Below are 21747 nucleotides of genomic sequence, written 5' to 3' on the forward strand. Positions count from 1 at the left end.
CCCAGAAGGGCTTTGACCTTCTTATATTTGGATGTCTAAATATCTGGCAAGGCCAGGGAAGTCTTCCTCAATTATTTCCTCAAATAAATTTTCCAAAATTTTTACTTTTTCTTCTCCCTCAGGAACACCAATGATTATTATCTTTGGCCATTTTACATAATCTCATATTTCTTAGATACTTTGTTCATTTCTTTTAGTTATTTTTTCTTTATTTTTGTCTGACTGAGTTTATTCAAAAGCCTTGTCTTGAGCTCTAAAGTTCTTACTTCTACTTGGTCTAGTCTGTTGTTAAAACTTTCCACTGTGTTTTGTAAGTCCCTAAATGTGTCTTTCTTTCTAGAAGTTCTGATTGTTTTTTGTTGTTTTTTTTTTTTCTCTAAAGTATCTATCTCTTTAGAAAAATTTTCATTCGTATCCTGAATTTTTAAAAAACTTTCTTTATGTTGGTTTTCACCTTTTTCTTGTATCTCCTTGGGTAACTTAATAATCAACCATTTGTATTCTTTATTTGGTATTTCCAAGATTTCATCTTAGTTTGGATCCTTTGCTGGAGAGCTAATATGATCTTTTGGGGGTGTTATAGAACCCTATTTTGTCATATTGCCAGAATTATTTTTCTGGTTCCTTCTCATTTGGATAGACCATTTCTTCTAATTATTTTTTAATTTGTTTTTTATTCAACTGTTGCTTTTTAATTTCCTTTCTTCTGCCTTATGGATGTGACTTCAATGATTATAGCTTGTTGTAACCTAATTTGGCTCTGGGTGCTTTTGGGGGTGAAGACTGTGTATGAGTTCCTTGGTTATAGAGAGTCTTTGTGTGATGGTTTTCTCAGATGTAGTAGCAATGTGCTTGGTGTGTGAGCAGGTTTACTGTCTCTTATGGGGTTAGGATGGCAAAAGTCTCTTGAAGGTTAGCTCATCCCCAGTGGTGTACACTCATTCATTCATTCATTCATTCATTCATTCATTCATTCATTCCTCCAGTATTTTATTTACTGAGTTGAACAGTTCAGGCTTCAGGTCAGCATGGCAGTTGTCCATGGGTAAAAACTGGGTGTAGCTAAAACAGGTAGATAAATACAACACCTAATGTGGGCAGAGGTCCCAGCCTTGACATAGGCAGCTGGAGAAGCTGGAGTGAAAAGCACTGAGGTCTTTTCAGAGGGAAGGAAGGGGCTACCTCAGCTCCCCTGCTAGGCCAGCAGGAGAAAAATCTGCTTCCCATTCACACTCCTGACCCAGTGTTCCGTCTGTTCAAACCAGACAGACACCACTTTCCATCTGCAGAAATGCTGGTATTCCATGTAGAAAGGGATTATGACTACCCCTCATGCAGGACTGAACCCTGAGGGCACTTGTCCTATGGGGATGCAGTCACCCTGAAGTGTTCCAGAAAGGCTGTCTACAGATGCACCCATGCCACGCTCCTGTAGGAGAAGCCCAAGCTGTAGCTGCAGTGGTGGGTGAGGAGGAGAAGTCTCCTTCTCCAAGACCTGTTACAAGCACCAGGGCTGCTTGACTGTTGTAGTAATGCCACAGACTTTCCCTGCTGAGTTCAGCATTGCACCTGTGCCTCTGCTGAAAGAAACTTCCCGCAAGCAGAAAGCTATGGGACTCGAGCTTTGCCATCTGGATTCTTTCGTCCCATGGGTTACTCCCTTGATTTGGTACACTGCCCCTTCCCCTAGGAGTAGGAGCCCTGAGGGCCAGACTGTTGTGAATGCTGCTGCTCCTCTAGGTCTAGCCACCCAGTGGGGCTGCCACACTCCAGGAAAGTGCTGGGGAAAGTCTGCAAGGGGTCCAGTGATGCGACCTGCCCTCAGATTTCCAGCAGTGGGTACCAGCACCTGTTCTGATGGGGATGGCAGGGGAGTGACGTAGACTCTGAGATTCCTTATACATAGCCTTAGTGTGTTGGCTTTCTCAAACACTAGCTATAGTAGGAATGAACTGATCATATGGACAGACTCAGGACCTCCTGATTAGCTGGGGGTATTGCAGGCAGTGGTGACAGATGGGGTCATGCACAAGTTTTCTCCTTCCTGGGTGCTATGCTATTCTGCCAGCAGATGCTGTAATGGACTGTGTTTGTTGGCCTCCAGGCAGGAGGTGGCACTTGGAAAAGGAACACCAGCTGCGGTGGTAGCCGTGGGATTTGTGCTTCTCATGTTACCCAGGTGAGGTACTCTGGTGTCTCAGACAATGGGCGAGGCCATAGAGCTTCCCAAAGTTTCTGTTCTTTGTGTTAAGCTATGGAGTAGGGGGTAAAGAGGCAAAGCCAGGTGGAGGCTGGGTCACGCAAGTGCGTGCTGTGGCTCTCCACGTAGGGGCTCAAGCAGAGGCCCCAGTGGGGATAAGAGGGCAGTCCTCCTGCCGCAGGGGTAATGTTCCAGGGAGGAGCGCAGCTGCCTGTGCTGCACAGAAAGTCCACACAGGGAGTGCAGAGTAGCAGGTGACAGTAAGCCCTGCCCAGTTCCCATGCACTTGGCAAGATAGGTCTCACACCCGTAGTATTCCACTAGTAGCAGCTAGCTAGGTTCCAGGCATTCCGCTCTCAGAACTCAAAACTGCCCCAGGCCATAAGCCTTCCCAGTTGAGACATACCATGGCTTTCAGGCCACACCCCTTCTGGTCTGCCTGAGAAGCAAAGGTACCCAGCTCTTGTGCTTGTGAGTATAACCCACTGCCCACTCACCCCTCGGTCTGGCCAAGGGGGTTCATCGTCACACAAGATTATATCACAAATGTCAATTAGGAACCTCTCTCAACCTGTGACAGACTACTGAGTTAGCTGGAAGACATCCACAAGGTCACCTGTGAGGTAGGACCTGGAATGACTTCCCTCTATCCCTGCTGGGGACCGAGAGCACACGCAACGTACATCCCAATGCTATTCCTTCTCGTGTGTTCCCCAGTGCTCACTAAGTCAGCTTCAGTGCTGGGTGGGGTTAAGACCTTTCCCTATGGCCTGGATTGCCAAGTTCTCCAGTGGGAGTGTATGTCCCAGAGACAATTTATCCCCCTCACACTCCAGGGACTTAGAATTTTCCACCTGGTATAGGCTGCAGCCCACCACTTCTTTCAAAGGCTCTGTGGTTTCTTTCAGCTTTCCTATTAAGTTCCTGTGTTGCTTCTTGGAAAAAAGTACACAGCATGAATCTCTACACACTATTTTGTCTTCCCAAGTGAGAGAGGCATGCTAACAATGCCTCCAATCTGCCATCTTGGGAAAAAAATCAGTTGCTTTTCTTTTGCTGCTTTCAAAATTTTCTTCTTATCTTTTTTGACTCTTACCAGTGTTTGTAATGTGTCTCAGTGTAGACCTGTTTATGCTCGATCTGTTTGGGGTTCTTTGGGCTTCATGAATCTAGATGTTCATTTGCCTCTCCAGATTTTCTGTCATAATTTCTTTAAATAAACTTTCTACCCTTCTCTCCTTGCTCCTTCTGAGACATCCATACTGCATATATTCATTCATTTGATGGTCCCATAAGTTCCATAGGCTTTTTTCACTCTTTTTCCTTCCTTTTCTTTTTGTTCCTCTGACTGGTTAATTTCAAATGATCTGTTTTCAAGTTCACCTGACTCTTTCTTCTGCTTGATCAAGTCTGCTGTTGAAGCTCTCAATTGAATTTTTTATTTCAGACCTTGTATTCTTCAGCTCCATAATTTCTGTTTCATTCATCTGTATGGTTTTTATCTCTTTGTTGAACTTCTCATTTTGTTTATCTATTGTTTTTCTGATTTCATTTAATTGTCTCTCTGCTCTCTTGTTCCTCACTGGGCTTTTTTAAGATGATTATTTTGGATTCTTTGTCAGGTAATTCATTTTTGGGGGGTCAGCTACTGGAGCTTTATTTTGTTCCTTTGGTGGTGTCATATTTCCTTGATTATTTGTGTTCTTTGAAGCCTTGCATTGTGTGTTCACATTTGAAGAAGCAGTCACCTCTTCCCATCTTTACTGACTGGCTTTAGGAGAGAAAGACCTTTGCCGGTGAGCTCAGCTAGAGATTCTGGGGATCTCTCACACCTTTTCTATGGATATACCTGCTCCACACCTCTTGATCCCTCTTTGGGATTATATGCATTTTCTCAATCCTGCAAAGCCAGACCTCATGCTAAAAGCCTCCTCTTTATTCCTTAGGGTAGTATCCTGAAATGTTCAAAGTTTCATGTCTTCTCTCAATCCATCAAAGTTGAGTTGGCTGCTAGTATCCATACCTGCTGTTGAGATCCATGCATCATCTGTGGTTGTATGCAGACTGTTGTGCACTGAGGTACACATCAGCTGGCTGAAGAGGTCCATAGGCCAGTCGTCCAGCAGAGTTTATGGGAGGGTCTTAGGGTAGAATGCATGAGCTGGGTAGCAGAAGCTACAGCTGACTGTTGATAACCGTACACTCTTTGCACTCCTGCTTTTTCTCCTTGCTCCTAGCTGCCCCAGATGATTCAGCCATGCTATTCCCCTCAGTGTTCTGGGTGGGATGAGACAGAAGTGGGTCTCCTAGACAACATCCTGTTAGGCTGGGAAAGGTGGGTGCGCACTTCACTTTCACCTCCCCCATGGGAGAATTGTGAGCTGGAGGGACCTCTGCCTGGCACTGAGCTGTGCCACCTTAGGGGAGAGGTGATGTGGGTAAAGTGAACTGCTCTTATTATACTCTTTGATGCATCCAATCTTAGATTTTTTGCTTCACCAGTGTGCTGAAACCTCTCAGTGGACTTCTGTGGCCTCACAAAAGTATTCTTGTCCAAAGGTGTAGTTGCCAAAATCAGTATTTCTATAGAAGAATGAAAACTGGAACCTCCTATTCTGCTATCACACTGACGTTTCTTCTGTCTTTTAAAAATAGTGGCTATATTGTTTTGTCATCATATACCCTAAATTCAGCCTTTAAGATTAACTTTTGGAAAAGGGCCAACTTGGTTAACACCACATGTCAAAGTTAGTGTCTTTGTCTGGTGGATTTTTTTTAAAACTTTGACTTATTAGTTTTGAAAATATGTGTGTATGTATTGTGTTAATAACAATCTGTGTTGAAAAGTAAGTCTACATAAAGGAGACAAAAGAGGCTATCTGGTGTTTTCCGCGTGTGTGGCCTTACGATTATCTCCTCTGTGGGTTATCTCCATTTTGAGAAACTTTGGGTTCTAATCTGGAAAATCTGCCTCCCAACCAGATACACATTGGTGGTGATGAAGGGAGGCTCACGATGTGTTGAGAAACAAGTTGACCATCTGACTTCTCCTGGTCATTGTAGAGACCTGGCAGTAGGACTTTCCCTTCTTCTTAGCTCCCTCCCTTCTTCCCAGTTCACCCTCAGATAAGCTGGAAGGTGAAACCGTAATGCCATTCAGAGTGCAAGGCCACTAGGTCGTCGCTTCGCCTCCTGGGACACCTCCTTCTGAACTGCATTCCTTCTTCTCTCCACCTCCAAAAGTCATTACTTGTTGTGCTTAGTGGCACAAAATATTCTGTAAAATAGATGCCTTCTTTTTTCCAACTTAATGATAGCATCCCTTGGTGAGCCCTAACTGGAATACAGAACTGCACCTGACAGCCATGGCCTGCTCAGTGAAGTTGCTTAGCGATTGTATCAGAGGCATTTGAACCAGAGCAACTCCATATGGAATAGGGGCTGGGTAACATAAGACTGAGATCTACTGGGCTGCATTCCCAGGAGGTTAAGGCATTCTTAGTCACAGGATGAGGTAGGAGGTTAGCACAAGATAGAGGTCATAAAGACCTTGTTGATAAAACAGGCTTTGCAGTAAAGAAGCCAGCCAAAACCCAGCAAAACTAAGATGGTGACAAGAGTGACCCCTGGTCACCCTCACTGCTCATTATACACTAATTATAATGCATTAGCATGCTAAAAGACACTCCCCCCAGCACCATGACAGTTTACAAATGCCATAGCAACGTCTGGAAGTTACCCTATATGGTCTAAAAAGGGGAACTTTCTCAGTTCCTGGAATTTTGCACCCCTTCCTTGGAAAATTTGTGAACAGTCCACCTACTGTTTAGCATATAATCAAGAAATAACTATGAGTATCCCTAGTCCAGCAGCCCAAGCTGCTGCTCTGCCTATGGAGTAGCCATTCTTTTATTCCTTTACTTTAATTAATTAATAAGCTTGCTTTCACTTTACGCTATCGACTTGCCCTTAATTCTTTCTTGCACGAGGTCCAGACCCTCCCTTGGGGTCTGGATCAGGACCCTTTTCCAGTAACAGTTGGGACCAGGTAGAAATTGGAGTCTGGAGAAGTTTCCCTTTATTCCTGAAAGTTGATCTGTGATCCTTTCATGTGGAAGGAAACAGGACTTGATTTAGAAGAAATGATTCTAATACTGGCCAGGCGTGGTGGCTCACACCTGTAATCCCAGCACTTTGGGAGGCCAGAGTTTGAGACCAGCCTGGCCAACAGCCTGGCCCTATCTCTACTACAAATACAAAAAAAATTAGCCAGACGTGGTGGTGAGCACCTATAATCCCAGCCACTCAGGAGGCTGAGGCAGGATAATCACTTGAACGGGGGAGGCAGAGGCTGTAGTGAGCAGAGATCACGCCATTGCTCTCCAGCCTGGGCAACAAGAGTGAAACTCCATCTCAAAGACAAAAAAAAAAAAAATGATTCTAATACTGGCTCTGCCTTGGGCCAGCCACATCACTTTTAGCTAATTATTTTCCCTTGGGGTGTGTGTTTCATCCAGCCTTCCGTTCAGTTAAATATTTTAGTAAGCACCTTCTGTGTTCCAGCTACCTCTGCCATGATGAACTTATATCGTCTTATGGGAGCCAAACAGCAGAGTGCAAATAGGAAGCCACATACAAAGGCTATGTAGTAAATGAAGACAGAGGGTGGGGGTGGGAAAGGGCCAGGTGGTAAATATTTTTGGCTTTGTGGCCATCACTCAACTCTGTTGTGGAGAGGAAACAGCCATAGGCAGTACATAAATGAATGGACATGGCTGTTTTCCAGTACAACTCTATTTACTGAAACAAGTGTTGGGCCATAGTGTGCTGACTCCCAGACTAGATCAGAAAGGTCCTTAAAATCCGAGGACGTGGCTTTAGATTTGAACTTGTAGTTAATGGGGATCTCTTGAAGATTCTCAAGCTGGAATGTAATTTGATGGAAATCTATTTTGTGTAGAACCATGTAAAAGCATCTGACGGAAAGAGAGCCTAATGCCCCAGGTTGTTGCTGCTTTTGAACTGCGTAGGAGCACTTCGTGACCTGCTAGGAATTTAGGGGGAAATTGTCATGGTTATAAACGTTGACAGACCTTCCACTGTTTCTTGTATGCAGTGAACATAAAACAAAATTGTGGATGCTGGATTAGAAGCTCCCTGAGGGCAAGGACTTTGTTTTCTTTGTTGCCATATGTAGTCTCTGGGATGTAAGCATACTCACATATTTGAATGCATTAATGGGGCAGTAACCCTGAATCTTAAATATGCAAAACTGCTCACCCCTAGGCATAATGGAAAAGCATGTCACCTAATGAGTGTCATTTAAAAATATCACAGTATCAGTGATGCCACTGACCTCATGGCTTGTTTTTTTTTCTTTCCAGATGGCAGATGATCAGGGCTATGTTGAAGAGCAGGGGGTTGGGAATTCAGCAAATGAAGATTCAGTGGATGCTAAGCCAGACCGGTCCTCATTTGTACCATTCCTCTTGAGGTAGGTTTGCTTAATCGGGGACCCTGGACCACATCAGCCTGCCGTGCCTCTGCCATCTCCACCCACCTATGGGGAGGGGGACACTCAGGGAAGGAGGTTCATGCTGAGCATGGGAGGTTTGCACAGGTTCTTGCTAGCCACATACAAAGGCTATGCAGCTGTATGCAGCAACACTAGGGTCCTGCATGCGGCTGTATGCAGCAACACTAGGGTCCTCATGTGCACCCTCTTGTCTGTGGGCCAAGCCCAGGAATGGATAAAACCAAGCATTGGGAGTCTCCTGCTCAGCGGCCGAGTGTCTGGTAGCAGTTCCTAGGAATCAAGGGCTGTTCTCATTAGAGGCGATTTGCAGGCACCTTCAGAACAGAGCTTGGGCTGCTGCTGCCAATGGGACCAAATTTGACAAAAAACACAGAATCCAGGGGCTGAGGGACAGGTTTTAGGGTGACTCACACCTACCCTGTGCCTCCTGCTGCATTCCACTGATGGAAGGGGGATTGCATCCTGTTCATTAGTTCCCGCCTTCCCCTTTCTTGAGTTCACTTTTAAAATCTAAATTTTGTGTTTAATAATATAATAGCTTCATTGATTAAACTCTTGTATGGCTGCTTTGTATTATTGCATTTAGTCTACATAATTGCACATTTAGTTTTATTGTTGTCACCATTTATCAGGTAGGGAAACTGAGGTGCTGTGAGGTTTAATAGCTTGCCTTTTTGCTGACAGTAAATGATAAAGCTGAGAAACTAAACAATGCCAGCACCACTCACTTAAAGGTTCTGCTGTGTGCTTCCCTTTTAAAAGTAGGGCTAGCTTGGCGCAGTGGCTTACACCTGTAATCTCAGCACTGTGGGAGGCCAAGGAGAGAGGATTGCTGGAGCCCAGGAGTTTGAGACTAGACTGGACAACATAGTGAGAGCCCCGTCTCTACAAAAAAAAGATAAGAAAATTAGCTGGGTGTGGTGGCACATGCTGGTAGTCTGGCTATTCGGGAAGCTGAGGCAGGAGAATCACTTGAGCCCAGGAGATCAAGGCTGCACGGGACCATGACTGCACCACTGTACTCCAGCCTGGGCAACAGAGTGAGACTCTGTCTCAAAAAACAAGTTGTTTTTTTTTTTTAATAAAAAATAAAAGTAGGACTGCAAGGACTTGGAGGAACCCCAGACCCTCCCTTAACCTTGATCATGGATGGACAGTGAGTGGAGCTTCCTGAGAGACAGAAGGCAGCATGAGTCAGACGCATCACACTTCTTTGGATTCTCTAAGCCACGTCTTACCGGGAAAGATGGCGAGGGGAATAAAGGCCGCGGTGAGGGAGTGCTCCCAGGCAGTGCTCAGGAGGGGAAGAGCTGGTGGGGGTGGGCAGCCAGGCTCCCAACACCTCAGAGCAGACCTTGGGTCATACCATCCAACACAGGACTTGGAAAAGTGGGAGAGCCCCAACACTGTGGACCCAGATCCTGTTGTTTGCCAAATAGAGTCAAGAATATCCAATGAAATGACCAGAAAATACAGTTCTGACTCCTGGAACTTTCCAAAACCCTGAGAAATTGGTACAGGCCAACCTACTCCCCAGGGAAAGCCCCTTAGAGCCATGGAGCTTTGCTTATATGTGCTCAAAATAATGTAAAGCTGTGTGTTCCCTTGTGTATTTTAAGGTAACATACACATTTTTGTCAAGATAGTTGCAAAAGATGTAATAATATTTCACTCTTCCCCACCCTTTTTGAGTATTTGACTTCAGCAAGTTGTCTACAAGTGAAAGAGAAACAGGAATCATTTAATAATCATTTTGTAAGTCTTAGTAAAGCCTTTTGATGTACTTCCCAGAAAATATTAAAATAAATGGTGGGCTGTAAATACTGACATTTCAAAGTCATTTCTTTAAATGTATCCAGTGGAATCTACGTCCATAGTGATTTTATAACCACCTTTATCCATTAAAAAAAATACATGAACAGCTCTCCTGTAACAGCTAGAACTTTTATATTTCTTTTTTTCCCTCAAACTTGGTTTTTTCATTCTCTTTTCCTCCACATTTTCTTCTGATGTAATAGATTTAATTGCTTAAAAGTCTTGTTGATCACAGCACATCATATACCTATGTAACATATACACGTATGCGTATGTGTATCCATATACATTTTAAGACAGTTTTCCAGATATCATGAGTATTAAAAGAAAGTTCTCCTAGACTAAGTTACTATTTCAGCTTTAATGAATTCACAGTTGATCTAAAAAATAAATGTTAATATATCATTAATATATTGTCATTCATCAAAATAATTATTAAATAGAAATTACATGGAAGTTACAACTTATAATGGAATGAAGGGGCTTTTAATAAGTTAGTTTCTAAAGAAATGGACAAATAATACTTATTGCTGGAATAAGAAAGAATTTGATATTACCTTTTTCCTATTTTTCATTTTTAGTGATAAGAAGCACTGAGAAATCATGAATAAATACATGAGATGGTAGGAGGTTTGTTGTAGTCATGTCACTTAATTCTTTGAATTCTCTGAATTCCTTCTGAGTTCTGGACCAAAAAATGACAACTTGATTAGGTCTGTCCTTAATTATGTTGGAAGTAAAGAATTGGCAATTACCTAACTTACAAAAGAAATTGTTATTCAGCCTTAAAGGTATTTAATTTTTTTAGTTTCTGGGAAGTACACCAAAAAACTTGTACCTAAACTTTTCAAACAGTTGTAAATTAAATTTGCTCCTCTTTTATTTAGAGGCAGTCTGTTTAACTCAAAATGTTCCAGAAAAGATAATTAAGCATTAATAAACATTTGTCAGTATCCTTTTTTTGATAAAATGCTTTTAAACCATATGCTATTTAAAATATATTTTTGTCAAGACGTTGGAGCTGCTGATGTAGCTCATTCATGTATGAAAATTGTCTGCTCTATAATCTAGTTGACAAAGCCAGTCCCTGTCAAACCAGTTAGCCGTACCACACTTGTTTGCTGTCAGTAAATGTCTGATACCATTTTTCAGTTCAATAAATATGTTATTAGGCATCCTTGTGACAGTCATCTCGTTTCTGAATTCTAAATTCTTTTTTTTTTTTTTTTTTGAGACAGAGTCTCGCTCTGTCGCCCAGGCTGGAATGCAGTGGCCAATCTCGGCTCACTGCAAGCTCCGCCTCCCGGGTTCACGCCATTCTCCTGCCTCAGCCTCCCGAGTAGCTGGGACTACAGGCGCCTGCCACCACGCCCGGCTAATTTTTTGTATTTTTAGTAGAGACGGGGTTTCACCCTCTTAGCCAGGATGGTCTTGATCTCCTGACCTCATGATCCACCTGCCTTGGCCTCCCAAAGTGCTGGGATTACAGGCGTGAGCCACTGCACCCGGTCCTGAATTCTGAATTCTTATTCTTGGATAGGTGAACGAATGGATGGAGGGAAGGGAAGAAGGATGCAAGGAAGAATGAAAGGGTACCAAGCCCAGCCCCATGTTGACCTCCTGGAATCAGTGTTTGTTTTGTTGTCATAGGACTGATAGGGTTTGGCTCTGTGTCCCCACCTAAATCTCATCTCAAATTGTAATCACCGTAATCCCTGTGTGTTGAGGGAGAGACCTGGTAGGAGGTGACTGGATTATGGGGGTGGTTTCCCCCGTGCTGTTCTGGTGATGGTGAGTTCTCACGAGATCTGATGGTTTTATAAGTGTTTGACGGTTCCTCCTACACACACTCTGTCTCTCCTGCTGCCATGTAAGACGTGTCTGCTTCCCCTGCCACCATGCTTCGCCTTCCACCATGATTCCCCAGCCATGAGGAACTGTGAGTCAATTAAACCTCTTTTCTTTATAAATTACCTAGTCTCGGGTAGCATCTTCATAGCAGTTTGAGAACAGACTAATACATAGGAGTCCAGCTCAACAATAAAAAATCTTTGGAAATACTAAGGGGATGAAAAAGGCAAAGGCATTAAACAAGAACCATCATCACTTCCATTTCATTCTATTATATATTTTTAATACAATTTTCAGTGTATACAAGCATACTTTGTTTTATTGTGCTTTGCAGATACTGTTTTTTTTGTTTGTTTTTTGTTTTTTGTTTTTTTGAGACAGAGTCTCACTCTGTTGGCCAGGCTGGAGTGCAGTGGTGTGATTTGGCTCACTGCAGCCTCCACCTCCCAGGTACAAACGATTGTCCTGCCTCAGCCTCCCAAGTAGGCAGACTATAGGTATACACCACCACGCCTGGCTAATTTTTATATGTATTTTAGTAAGGACAGGATTTTGCCATGTTTCCCAGGCTGGTCTTGAACTCCTGACCTTAAGTGATCCACCCCCCGTGGCCTCCCAAAGTCCTGGGATTACAGGCATGAGCCACCACACCTGGCCCAGATATTGCATTTTTAATAAATAGAAGGTTTGTGGCAACCCTGCAAACCTATTGCCTCCATTTTTCCAACAGCATATGCTCACTTTGTGTTTCTGTGTTACATTTTGGTAATTCTCACAACATTTTCAGTTTTTTAATTAGTGTTATATCTGTTACTATGGTCTGTGATGAGTAATCTTTTTTGTTGTTGTTGTTCAAACCCAGGATAATCTCTGTAAATGTGATCAGTGATCTTTGATGTTACTATTGTAATTGCTTTGGAGTGTCACAAACCACACCTGTATAAGACAGCGGACTTAAATGATAAATATTAAGTGTGTTCTTACTGCTCCACCCACTGGCCATTCCTGTCTCTCTCCTTCTCCTTGGGCCTCCGTATCCCCTGAGACATTATTGAAATTGGGCCAATTAATAACCTCACAATGGCCTCTAAGTGTCAAGTGAAAGGAAGAGCAATATGTCTGTCACTTTAAATCAAAAGCTAGAAGTGATTCAACTTAGTGAAGGCATGTCGAAGCCAAGACAGGCCGAAAGCTAGGCCTCCTGTGCCCAACAGCCAAATTGTGAATGCAAAGGGAAAGTTCTTGAAGGAAATTAAAAATGCTACTGCAGTGAACACATGGATAATAACATTATGCTTATTATTGCTGACTTGGAGAAAGTTTGAGTGGTCTGGATAGAAGATCAAACCAGCCCCAACTTTTTCTTAAACGAAAGCCCAAGCCAGAACCAGGCCCCAACTCTGCAATTCTTTGAGGGCTGAGAGAGGTGAGAAGGCTGCAAAAGAAAAGTCTGAAGCTAGCAATGGTTGATCCATGAGGTTTAAGGAAAGAAGCCTTCTCCATAAAGTAAAAGTTCAACATGAAGCAGCAAGTGCTGATGTAGACGCTATAGCAAGTTATCCAGAAGATCTAGCTAAGATCATTGGTGAGAGTGGCTACGCTAGACAGCAGATTCTCAATGTAGACAAAACAGCCTTCTATAGGAAGAAGATGCCATCTAAGATTGTCCTAGCTAGAGAAGAGAAGTCAATGCCTGGCTTCAGTGCTTTATAAGGACGCTTGACTCTCTTGTTAGGCAGACTGGTGACTTTTAAGTTGAAGCCAATGCTCATCGACCAGTCTGGAAATCTTAGAGCCCTTAAGAATTATGCTAAATCTACTGTTTCTGTGCCCTATAAATGGAAGAACAAAGCCTGGATGACACCTGTTTATAGCATGGTTTACTGGATATTTTAAGCACACTGTTGAGACCTGCTGCTCAAATTAAAATAAGATTCCTTTCATTGACATTGCACCTGGTCACCCAAGAGCTCTGGTGAAGATGCAGAAGGAGATTAATGTTTTTATGCCTGCTAAAACATCCGTTCTGCAGCTCATAGATCAAGGAGTAATTTCAACTTCCAAGTCTTATTACTTAAGAAATAATGTCTTACTATTTGAGAAATATTATTTCAGAAATACATTTTATAAGGCTATAGTTGCCATAAATAATGTTGGGAATAACATTATAGTGTTACCTTTGATGGATCTGGGCAGTTAATTGAAAACCTTCTGGAAAGGATGCACCATTCTAGATGCCAGTAAGAACATTTGTGATTTATGGGAGGATGTCAGAACATTAATAGGAGTTTGGAAGAAGTTGATTCCAATCCTCATGGATGACTTTGATGGGTTCAAGACTTCCTTCAGTGGAGGAGGTAACTGCAGATGTGCCTGTTGTGGTGGAAATAGCAAGAGAACTAGAATTAGAAGTAGACCTGAAGATGTGGCTGAATTGCTGCAATCTCATGATAAAACTTGAACAGATAAGGAGTTTCTTCTTATGAATAAGCAAAGTAAGTGGTTTCTTGAGATGGAATCTACTGCTGGTGAATGTGCTGATATATTTTTGAAATGTACATTTAGAATATTACATAAACTTAGTTGGTAAAGCAGCCACAGAGTTTGAGAGGATTGACTTGAATTTTGTGTGTGCTTTAACTCTTTTTTATTTTCTTTTAATTTTTTTTTTAACACTTTTGTTGAGGGCTGACTTTCAACAGATTGCAGTGAGGGAGCTGCTCTGCTGCGTACGAAACCCCAACCCGGAAGCAGGTCATCTTTGAATGGTTTAGTGCCAGGTTCCCCACGAATGTGCATTGCGTGATGGGCGAGGGGACAATCACCTTTCTGTTGACTTGAATTTTGAATGAAGTTGTGCTGTGAATAACGTGCTATCAAACAGAATGGCATGCTACAGAGAAATTGTTCATAAAAGGAAGAATCATTTGATGCAGTGAACTTCATTGCTGTCTTATTTTAAGAAATTGTCACAGCCACCCTAATTTTCAGCAACCACCACCAGATTAGTCATCAGGCATCAGTGCTGAGGCAAGACCCTCCCCACCAGCCCAGCGATTACAACCCACTGAAGGCTCAAATGATTGTAGCATTTTTTAGCAATAAAGTATGTTTTAATTAAGATATGTATTTTTTGACATAATGCTGTTGCATACACTCAGACTGGTGTATCGTGTGAACATAACTTTTCTACCCACTGGGAAACCAAAAAAGTCAGGCGACTCCATTTATTGCAATATTTGCTTTCCTGTGGTGGTCTGAAACCGAGCTGGCAGTATATCTGAGTTGTGCCTGTATTTGAATTTGGAACAGCCCAGTGTGGTCCCACATACCCCCATTACTAATGACATACTTCACCTTTATCAGACCCACGTATAACTAAGAAGCCCCACCACAGTGCCTGATTCAAGGAGACTCACAGATACATCTTATTTGTCTCTTTGTGGATGACCCGGAGCTTTCATCACCCCGTGAGGTTCAGAGTGGGTGAGAACGTCTGCCCTTCTTTTACATGGTGGGAGATGGGAGAGTGGGCAAGGGAAAAGTGGTATCTCTGATAGACCAGTTTTAGAAAAAAAGTGTAAGTGGCAGTTGAGGACCTGACCATTTATTCTTCCCTTAAGACTGTGCACCTCTGGGAAAGTTTTTGAGTACCTTGCTGGAAGTCTTCTGCCTGAAAGACCTTTTATTCAGGAGTGCCATGTGACCCACTGACAGATATGGGGTACGATGCATGGGAGTGCCACTGGCTCCTCTGGATGTTCCTTGCAGCTGATGGTGCCTCCCACACCCCCACAACCTTCCCTCCCTCCCATCCCATTCCATCCCATCCCATCCCACCCCATTCCAGCCTCCTTCTCTAAGGAGCTCAGGATCACTGTTAGGCAGTGGAGGAGGCAGTGGCATCTCTGACCTGTCACTAATCAAGGACCAGATTGCCCACCTGCCCACCCCTGGAGACATGAAGGATCCTGGGTTGCAGAAAGAAATATCCCCTTCCCCAGAAAGCCGGGGTGGGACTCACAGGTCTCAAATATTAATAGTTTCAAGCCCCTAGACTTGTCTTGGCCTTTTTTTGCCTCGCAGCCACTAGATGGCAGGACAGCATTGTTTTATCTCCAGTCTGTAGGCACTAAAAATCCAGCCTGTTCTTTAAAAAAAATATTTAAGGTTTTTATAATTTTCTGATTATTGAAGAACATGTGGAAAACACGGAGAAGCACAAAAAATTCAAAATATTTTAAAATTAGTAAAGCATTCAGGTTTTTAGTTATTTAGAGGAAATCATTATGAGGCCAGTCCGTATTCATTTATGAACCATAGTTTATAGAACAGGGTCTAGGGTCCTCCTTGCACTTGAAGAACGTTCTCTCTTGATGTAAATATAACCCTATAGTCCTTGCCCCAGATATAAAGTCAAAGTTTTAACCAAATGCCTAGGCGCAGCTACAGAAAATAATAGCGAATTGCTGAATTGTAGGACACAGCCTTGGAGCTGTGGCAGGTTGGGGAGGGAAGGATAAGGAAGGACTGGAAGAGGAGCTGAAACTTGAGTTGTCAGGAAAAGCAGGGGGGTATCAGGGGACCGGTGGAACCTCAGGGCCAGGGTGGAGATGATTCAGGCAAGGCCACCGACATAGCTTCTGCCTCAGAAAGTGGCAGAATCTGCTGGACAGGGTGAGTTTGGTCTTCATAGCATAGGCCACAAGGAGCCATTGTAGGTCCAAGGCCAAGCCCTGGCCAGCAGCAGCCTAGAAGATGTTCTCTCCTAGGAACCTGAGAAATCGGAGGCTCCCTTCTGAACTCTGCTCAAGGTCAGAATTTAGGAAAAGGAAAAAACGGGGAAGACAGGTTTCACGCAGTCTCAGATTTCCCCTGGGCCTCCGTGGAGTCTCGTGTGTCTCTGCTGAGGAGTTTGTTTACCCTTCTGGTTTCCCAGTGGAAGAGCGCAGAAGAAAAGATCTATTCTCAACATTTGCTAAACTTCCTATTTTCCAGGCACTGGCTCGGATCACATGGGTTTTACCCTTGGCATCATCTGTGTTTTCCAGCCTTTGTCCCCTGGAGGGTGGCTAATAAATGCCACTTGGTTGTAATTCTCTCTCCTGGAGGCATCTTGGGCTTCTCTTCACCAGTGAGTGTTATATGTAAACACATCCCTATAAAAAAATATGTTATTTGTATAATTATAAGGAAGATCCAAGTGGCAGGCTTTTTCATTTGGAGAGGGGTTAAAAACTGTTTTAGAAGACACAATGCTTTGGAATCAGAGACAAGCACAAAGAAGGCAGACCTTAATTCATTCCAAAGAATATGTTTCAAGTTAAGCAAAAATTGTGCCATGATGCCCATTGATTGAAAGGGGCCAGATCTGGGCCCACGAAAAAATATATGAACATTGAAATTTATGCAGGGCATTTACTTTTCAATAAAGGAAGGATTCAAATTCAGCTGCCAGAAAATTAGAGACCTGTCTCCCAAATTTGTACATGGAGAATGATAAAGATTTAATGCTGTATTTGAAGCAGTGATGGCACTATGTAAAATAATAGAAGTAGCAAAGTTGAGTGAGACAACCAGGGTTCAGATCCTGGCCCTTCTTTCCACTTACTGTTTGAGAGACTGTAGCAAGTCACGTGACCTTCCTGTGCCTCAGCTTCCTTATCTGCAAAATAGAGATATTAATTTCTGCCCACAGGATTGTTATAAGAATCAGAGTAACTGTCAGCTTCCTGAATTTCCTGAATGTGCCTACTGAGGAAGAAACCATAGAATCATGATTTTAACACTGGGAGAACCCCTAATGTAACTTACCTAATTCCCTTCATTATAATCAAGGAAAGGAAGACCAGAGAGGTGAAGCGTAGCCACCCAGCAAGACCAGGACCACGACGCAGGCCTAACTTGTGGTCCAGGGCTTCCCCCCAGCATCAGGTGGCACCCATGACTGTGGTGGCATCAGGCTGTTCATCTACATTAATCCACCCACAGAGTGGTTGTTTCCTTCCACCCAAGTGGGTCAGCAAATTATCTTCATGTACACAGCCTCCTCTCTGCTTCACTTTGGCGGAGGAATGGTATAGGGATAGCTGTCCCAGCAGGGCGAGCAATGGACTTTCCAGTGGCAGAGGAATGGCATAGGGACATCTGTCCCAGCAGGGTGAGCAGTGGGCCAGTGAAGAGGGCCAAGTGCACATTTCAGGACCAGCAAGCGCAGGACACCAAAACATAGGTGGAGGTCTAAGAACGGCGAAGCTGTAGCTTCTGCATCTGTGGGATACCTCCAGTTCTTTTCAGTTATTGCTCTTCTAGAGGGGAAAAATTAACTCTAAAGTGAAAAGGTAAGGTAAATCATCAGCTTTTCACAGTCATAGAAACCTAGAACACTATTAGCAGAGAAAAATTAAACCTAGTAATAGAAAGTACTATGAAAACATAACCAGTTGCTTCTCACATGAACATGTGATCACAGATAGGGAATGTGAGCATGGCATTGCATGTTTAACCCCTGAGCTGCTGGCTTGCTTTCTCTCAAGGATCTATGATGGTGGGAATTTTGTTTGTTTTGTTTTGAGACGGAGTCTCACTCTGTTGCCCAGGCTGGAGTGCAGTGGTGTAATCTCGCCTCCCTGCAACCTCCACCTCCCAGGTTCAAGCAATTCTTGTGCTTCAGCCTCCCGAGTAGCTGGGACTACAGGCACATGCCACCACTCCTGGCTAATTTTTTTTTTTGTATTTTTAGTAGAGACAGGGTTTCACTATGTTGGCCAAGCTTGTCTCAAACTCCTGACCTTAGGTGATCTGCCTGCCTCGGCCTCCCAAAGTGCTGGGATTACGGGCATAAGCCACCCTGCATGCCAGTGGTCAGTTTTAAGGGGAAAAGATGGGTGGAGTGATTAAGTAAGGACTGAAGTATATTAGCTGTTCTAATGCTGGACGCTGTAGCCGTAATACAGACCTATTGTATCTTCCACTCAGTCTATTAGGCTATTTAAAGACAATTCAGCCTTTTTCCTCCCCCTACCCTACTTTTTTTTTTTTTTTTTTTTAGGGTAAGGAGGGAAATGTGGAGGTTGATATGTTTTGGTGAGGGGAATGTATTCTTCTCCTTAGCCTCTTTTAAACTGAGTTTGCTTCCCCATGTCTGTATTTTTGCAACTGAATTGCAGAGAAAAAATGTATAGAGCAAATTTTCTCTCTTGTTCACAGACCTGAGGATGGCAGATGTTCGAGAGGCTTGTGCAGAGTAGCAGGTGTCATAAGCTCATTCTATCAGCTTCACACCCTTTGTAGACTGTGGTCCTGAACCAAGAAATTGAGAAAAGCATTGCGGAGAAGTTCACTTTATAAGTGTTTTGTTTTTATGTCTTCGCATTTTCCTTGTTACGTTTGGAGGGTTGAGATGGGGAAATACAGCAACTCCTGGATTGTTTACTTTATGCAAGATCATTGAAAAATGTTTGTATGCCTCGTTTGAAAATGAAGAGCTTTGGTATGCTTCCATGGTCTCCTATTATTTTTATTATTCACTTGAGTGCTTTTAAAGGAAAAACATAACCTAACGAACCTGAACTCTTTACTTCACCACCCACTTCCTGTTTTTGTTGATTAACTTACATATAGTTTGACATGTTTTGCTGTCATGTGAGTGCTGTTTTGCGGCCTGTCGTAGATTTGGCACTTCAGTGGGTTGACCGTGAGTGACGCTCATCCGCTTTAACTCTATGACGGTTTGTTCTGTTGACACTCTGTCTCTTGCTCAGCTATTCCCCTGTTTCTGATTTTTCACTCTTAAAGATTGTGCTCCTGGCTGCATGTTTATGAAAATTGGTTTGTTTTTTTCCTTTGGACCCCATGTGCACAGACAGTTGCTTGTTTCCACAGGGAGCCATCCCAGGGTTGGGGAGTGCTACAATGGGGAACCGGGGCATTTCTGCCGGTCAGCAGAGAAGGGAGAGGCCAGTGTGACCTTCCCAGCCCGAGTTTGAATGGTCCTATGGAAAACTCCAGCGTGCAGTTCACTGCTGATTCAGTCACAGGCCTTCAGGGCCAGGCGGCCTGTGCCAGTCTTATCCCCTGCTGAGCTCCGAGCATGTTGAGTTTTTATTATTACAGAGAAGAAGGAAACTCACTACCTGTCGTCTCAGGGCACAGCCTAGTTCTGATGCAAACGGAACTGTTTTCGGATGGAGACACTAGGTACTACCTTCACTCTTTCTTTTCTTCTCTGTCTTGCTCTGTGCCTTGGTATGATAGGACCGTGGGGATGCCCTCTGTTGAGATGTTGAGACCATGAATGAATCATCCCAAAAATATTTAGACAAAGCAGCTACGAAAACCAGAGCTCTAGTTCCGAATGAAACAGCTCTGGGGAAATGTGAGCCTGGTGGTGTGTTTACTTTCATGCTGATGAATGTCTGCAGGCAGATAGAGCTACTGGGAATCCTATTCATGGTGATGCTTTAGAAAATTAATTGCAGTGGGCTTCTTGCATGCTTATATTCCTTTCCAAATATAGAAAGGCATAATTCACATTTTGAGTAGCCTGGGGGATCCATAAGAGGATAAAACCTGTATTTATCCACTCCAGTGATGGGGAAAATTATACTTGCACCCGGAGTGGATTGTAAAAATCCATTGTACTCTTTCTAAGGTTTTTCACTTCTTTGTAAAGTAGGCAGAATATTTTTATCCTATAATGTTTTCTGATACAAGTTGCTGTAGGCTCTTCAAGGAGGCCTTTTTATCTAAATAATCATGAGAGCTTGGTTATAATTTTTTGACTCTTGAGTTTGTTGTAGTGAAAATGACTGAGTTGAGCTCACACTGTGAAATTAGAAGTTGCAAGAAATGGCTGTCTACCGAAGAAGTTAGGACAGTCTGGTTCCTTCCTGATAGTTGATGCTGGCATTATTTGTGTTCCTAGCAGAGATTTATGCTTATCTGAACACATCTGGAAACAAAGATAATGGTGCTTGCCCATATTGGCAAGAAAACTCAACATGAAGAAAGAGTTGGGATGGTTAGGAAGCACTGGATTCAACCTGCTCTGTTAATTAACTTTCCTTTGCATTTTAGTGCACACTGAAGTGCACTGAATAAGTCATTCTACCATGATATTGTAGTGTGTTGTGATCTTGCTTGTCTGGTCCTGAGCATAGTGATTTAGCAGCCAGGTTTCTTTTTTTAAATCTGCAGTGAATTGTGGAACACAGAAGCTTTTAAGCGGATTTAGAACTTTCAATTCACTGCTCTGGTTTATCTTGGACTTTGCACTTAATGGCAGATTCTAAAACAAGAATCAGATGTTTCTTCGCAAAGTAATCTTAGTAAAAGTCTTCAGAATGTAAAAAGGGCCAAAGTAAAGGTAGTTGCATCAGCAGTTAGCAAAGAGAGGAAAAAGAGGAGGATGGATAGAATGGGCAGTGATAAACTCTGGAGGAAAAAATACCCTGACCAGTTTTACTTGCCTTATCTTTCTTTGCCTCTCGTCTGCACTTTGCAGAATCAGTGGGATAATGATTGTTAATTCAATTTGTAAAGCGTAAGCCTATAAAAATACTCGTACTTCTTCATGGTGACTTAAAAAATATCTGAAGTGGTTCCTCCACCGTTTGTATCGTTCATCAGCTTCCGAAGAAGGACTTATTCCCATTGATCTGGACTTGAAAGAATCTCAGCGGCCTTTTCCTCCTGCCTCCCCTTTTGGCAGGGTACAACAGTTCTCACATGCTTCAACATCTTCTGCTGTGAGGTCCTAGGAACCCGGAGAAACAAGAACAGCCACTTTTAGAAAATCATGTCTTTGGGGATGATCGCCAGCCGAGGAAGTTTCTAATCTGAACCTTTGAAAGCATTTTATTTTCTTTCTTATTCCCTCCCCAGCTCCCACCCCTGGGAGAACCTGCTGGGCTGAGCTATGGACTGTTGTCTTCTTTGTGCCATTGGCTAATTAATTAGCACAGTCTCCTGGGAGCCCTTGAGGCCCTTTCTGCTGTCCAGTAGCAGTTGTTTATCTGATGATCTGCTCGGTTCCAGCAGCTGATTTCCAAACAGACAGTAACTCTGTTTGCTACTAGGACTGGGATTACAAAGCATGCCTCCTCTGACTGTGCTGAGAGTGAATTACTGCTCACACCCAGGCTGCCCCGGGGACTCTACACAGTTTGTTACAAAGGAAGGAGACTCTAAGGATGACACTGCCTGCTGGGGCATTTCCTGGAAGGATTTTGGTGGTGGCATTAAAGGAATTTCCGTTTAATGTTCAGCTTAGCGGTCACTGCTAGGAGACCTTGCAGGTTTCATGGAGAGTTGTAAATTGCCCCAGTGGCCCTAAATACACCTC

At 43.2% G+C, this 21747-nt stretch overlaps 1 protein-coding gene across 2 annotated transcripts in view; it reads left to right on the plus strand.

The window, feature by feature from the left end:
- The window catches only part of CASP7 (caspase 7), a 52776-nt gene that overhangs the window by 11734 nt on the left and 19295 nt on the right, over positions 1 to 21747 (plus strand). For both annotated transcript variants that reach the window (XM_001090833.5, XM_028826879.2), the window contains one exon: positions 7585 to 7694. In XM_001090833.5, coding sequence (XP_001090833.4) covers positions 7585 to 7694 — 110 coding nt within the window. The remainder of the gene's footprint in view (positions 1 to 7584; positions 7695 to 21747) is intronic.

The sequence above is a fragment of the Macaca mulatta genome, chromosome 9 (assembly GCF_049350105.2).
Source record: "Macaca mulatta isolate MMU2019108-1 chromosome 9, T2T-MMU8v2.0, whole genome shotgun sequence".
NCBI classification, from domain to species: Eukaryota; Metazoa; Chordata; class Mammalia; order Primates; family Cercopithecidae; genus Macaca; species Macaca mulatta.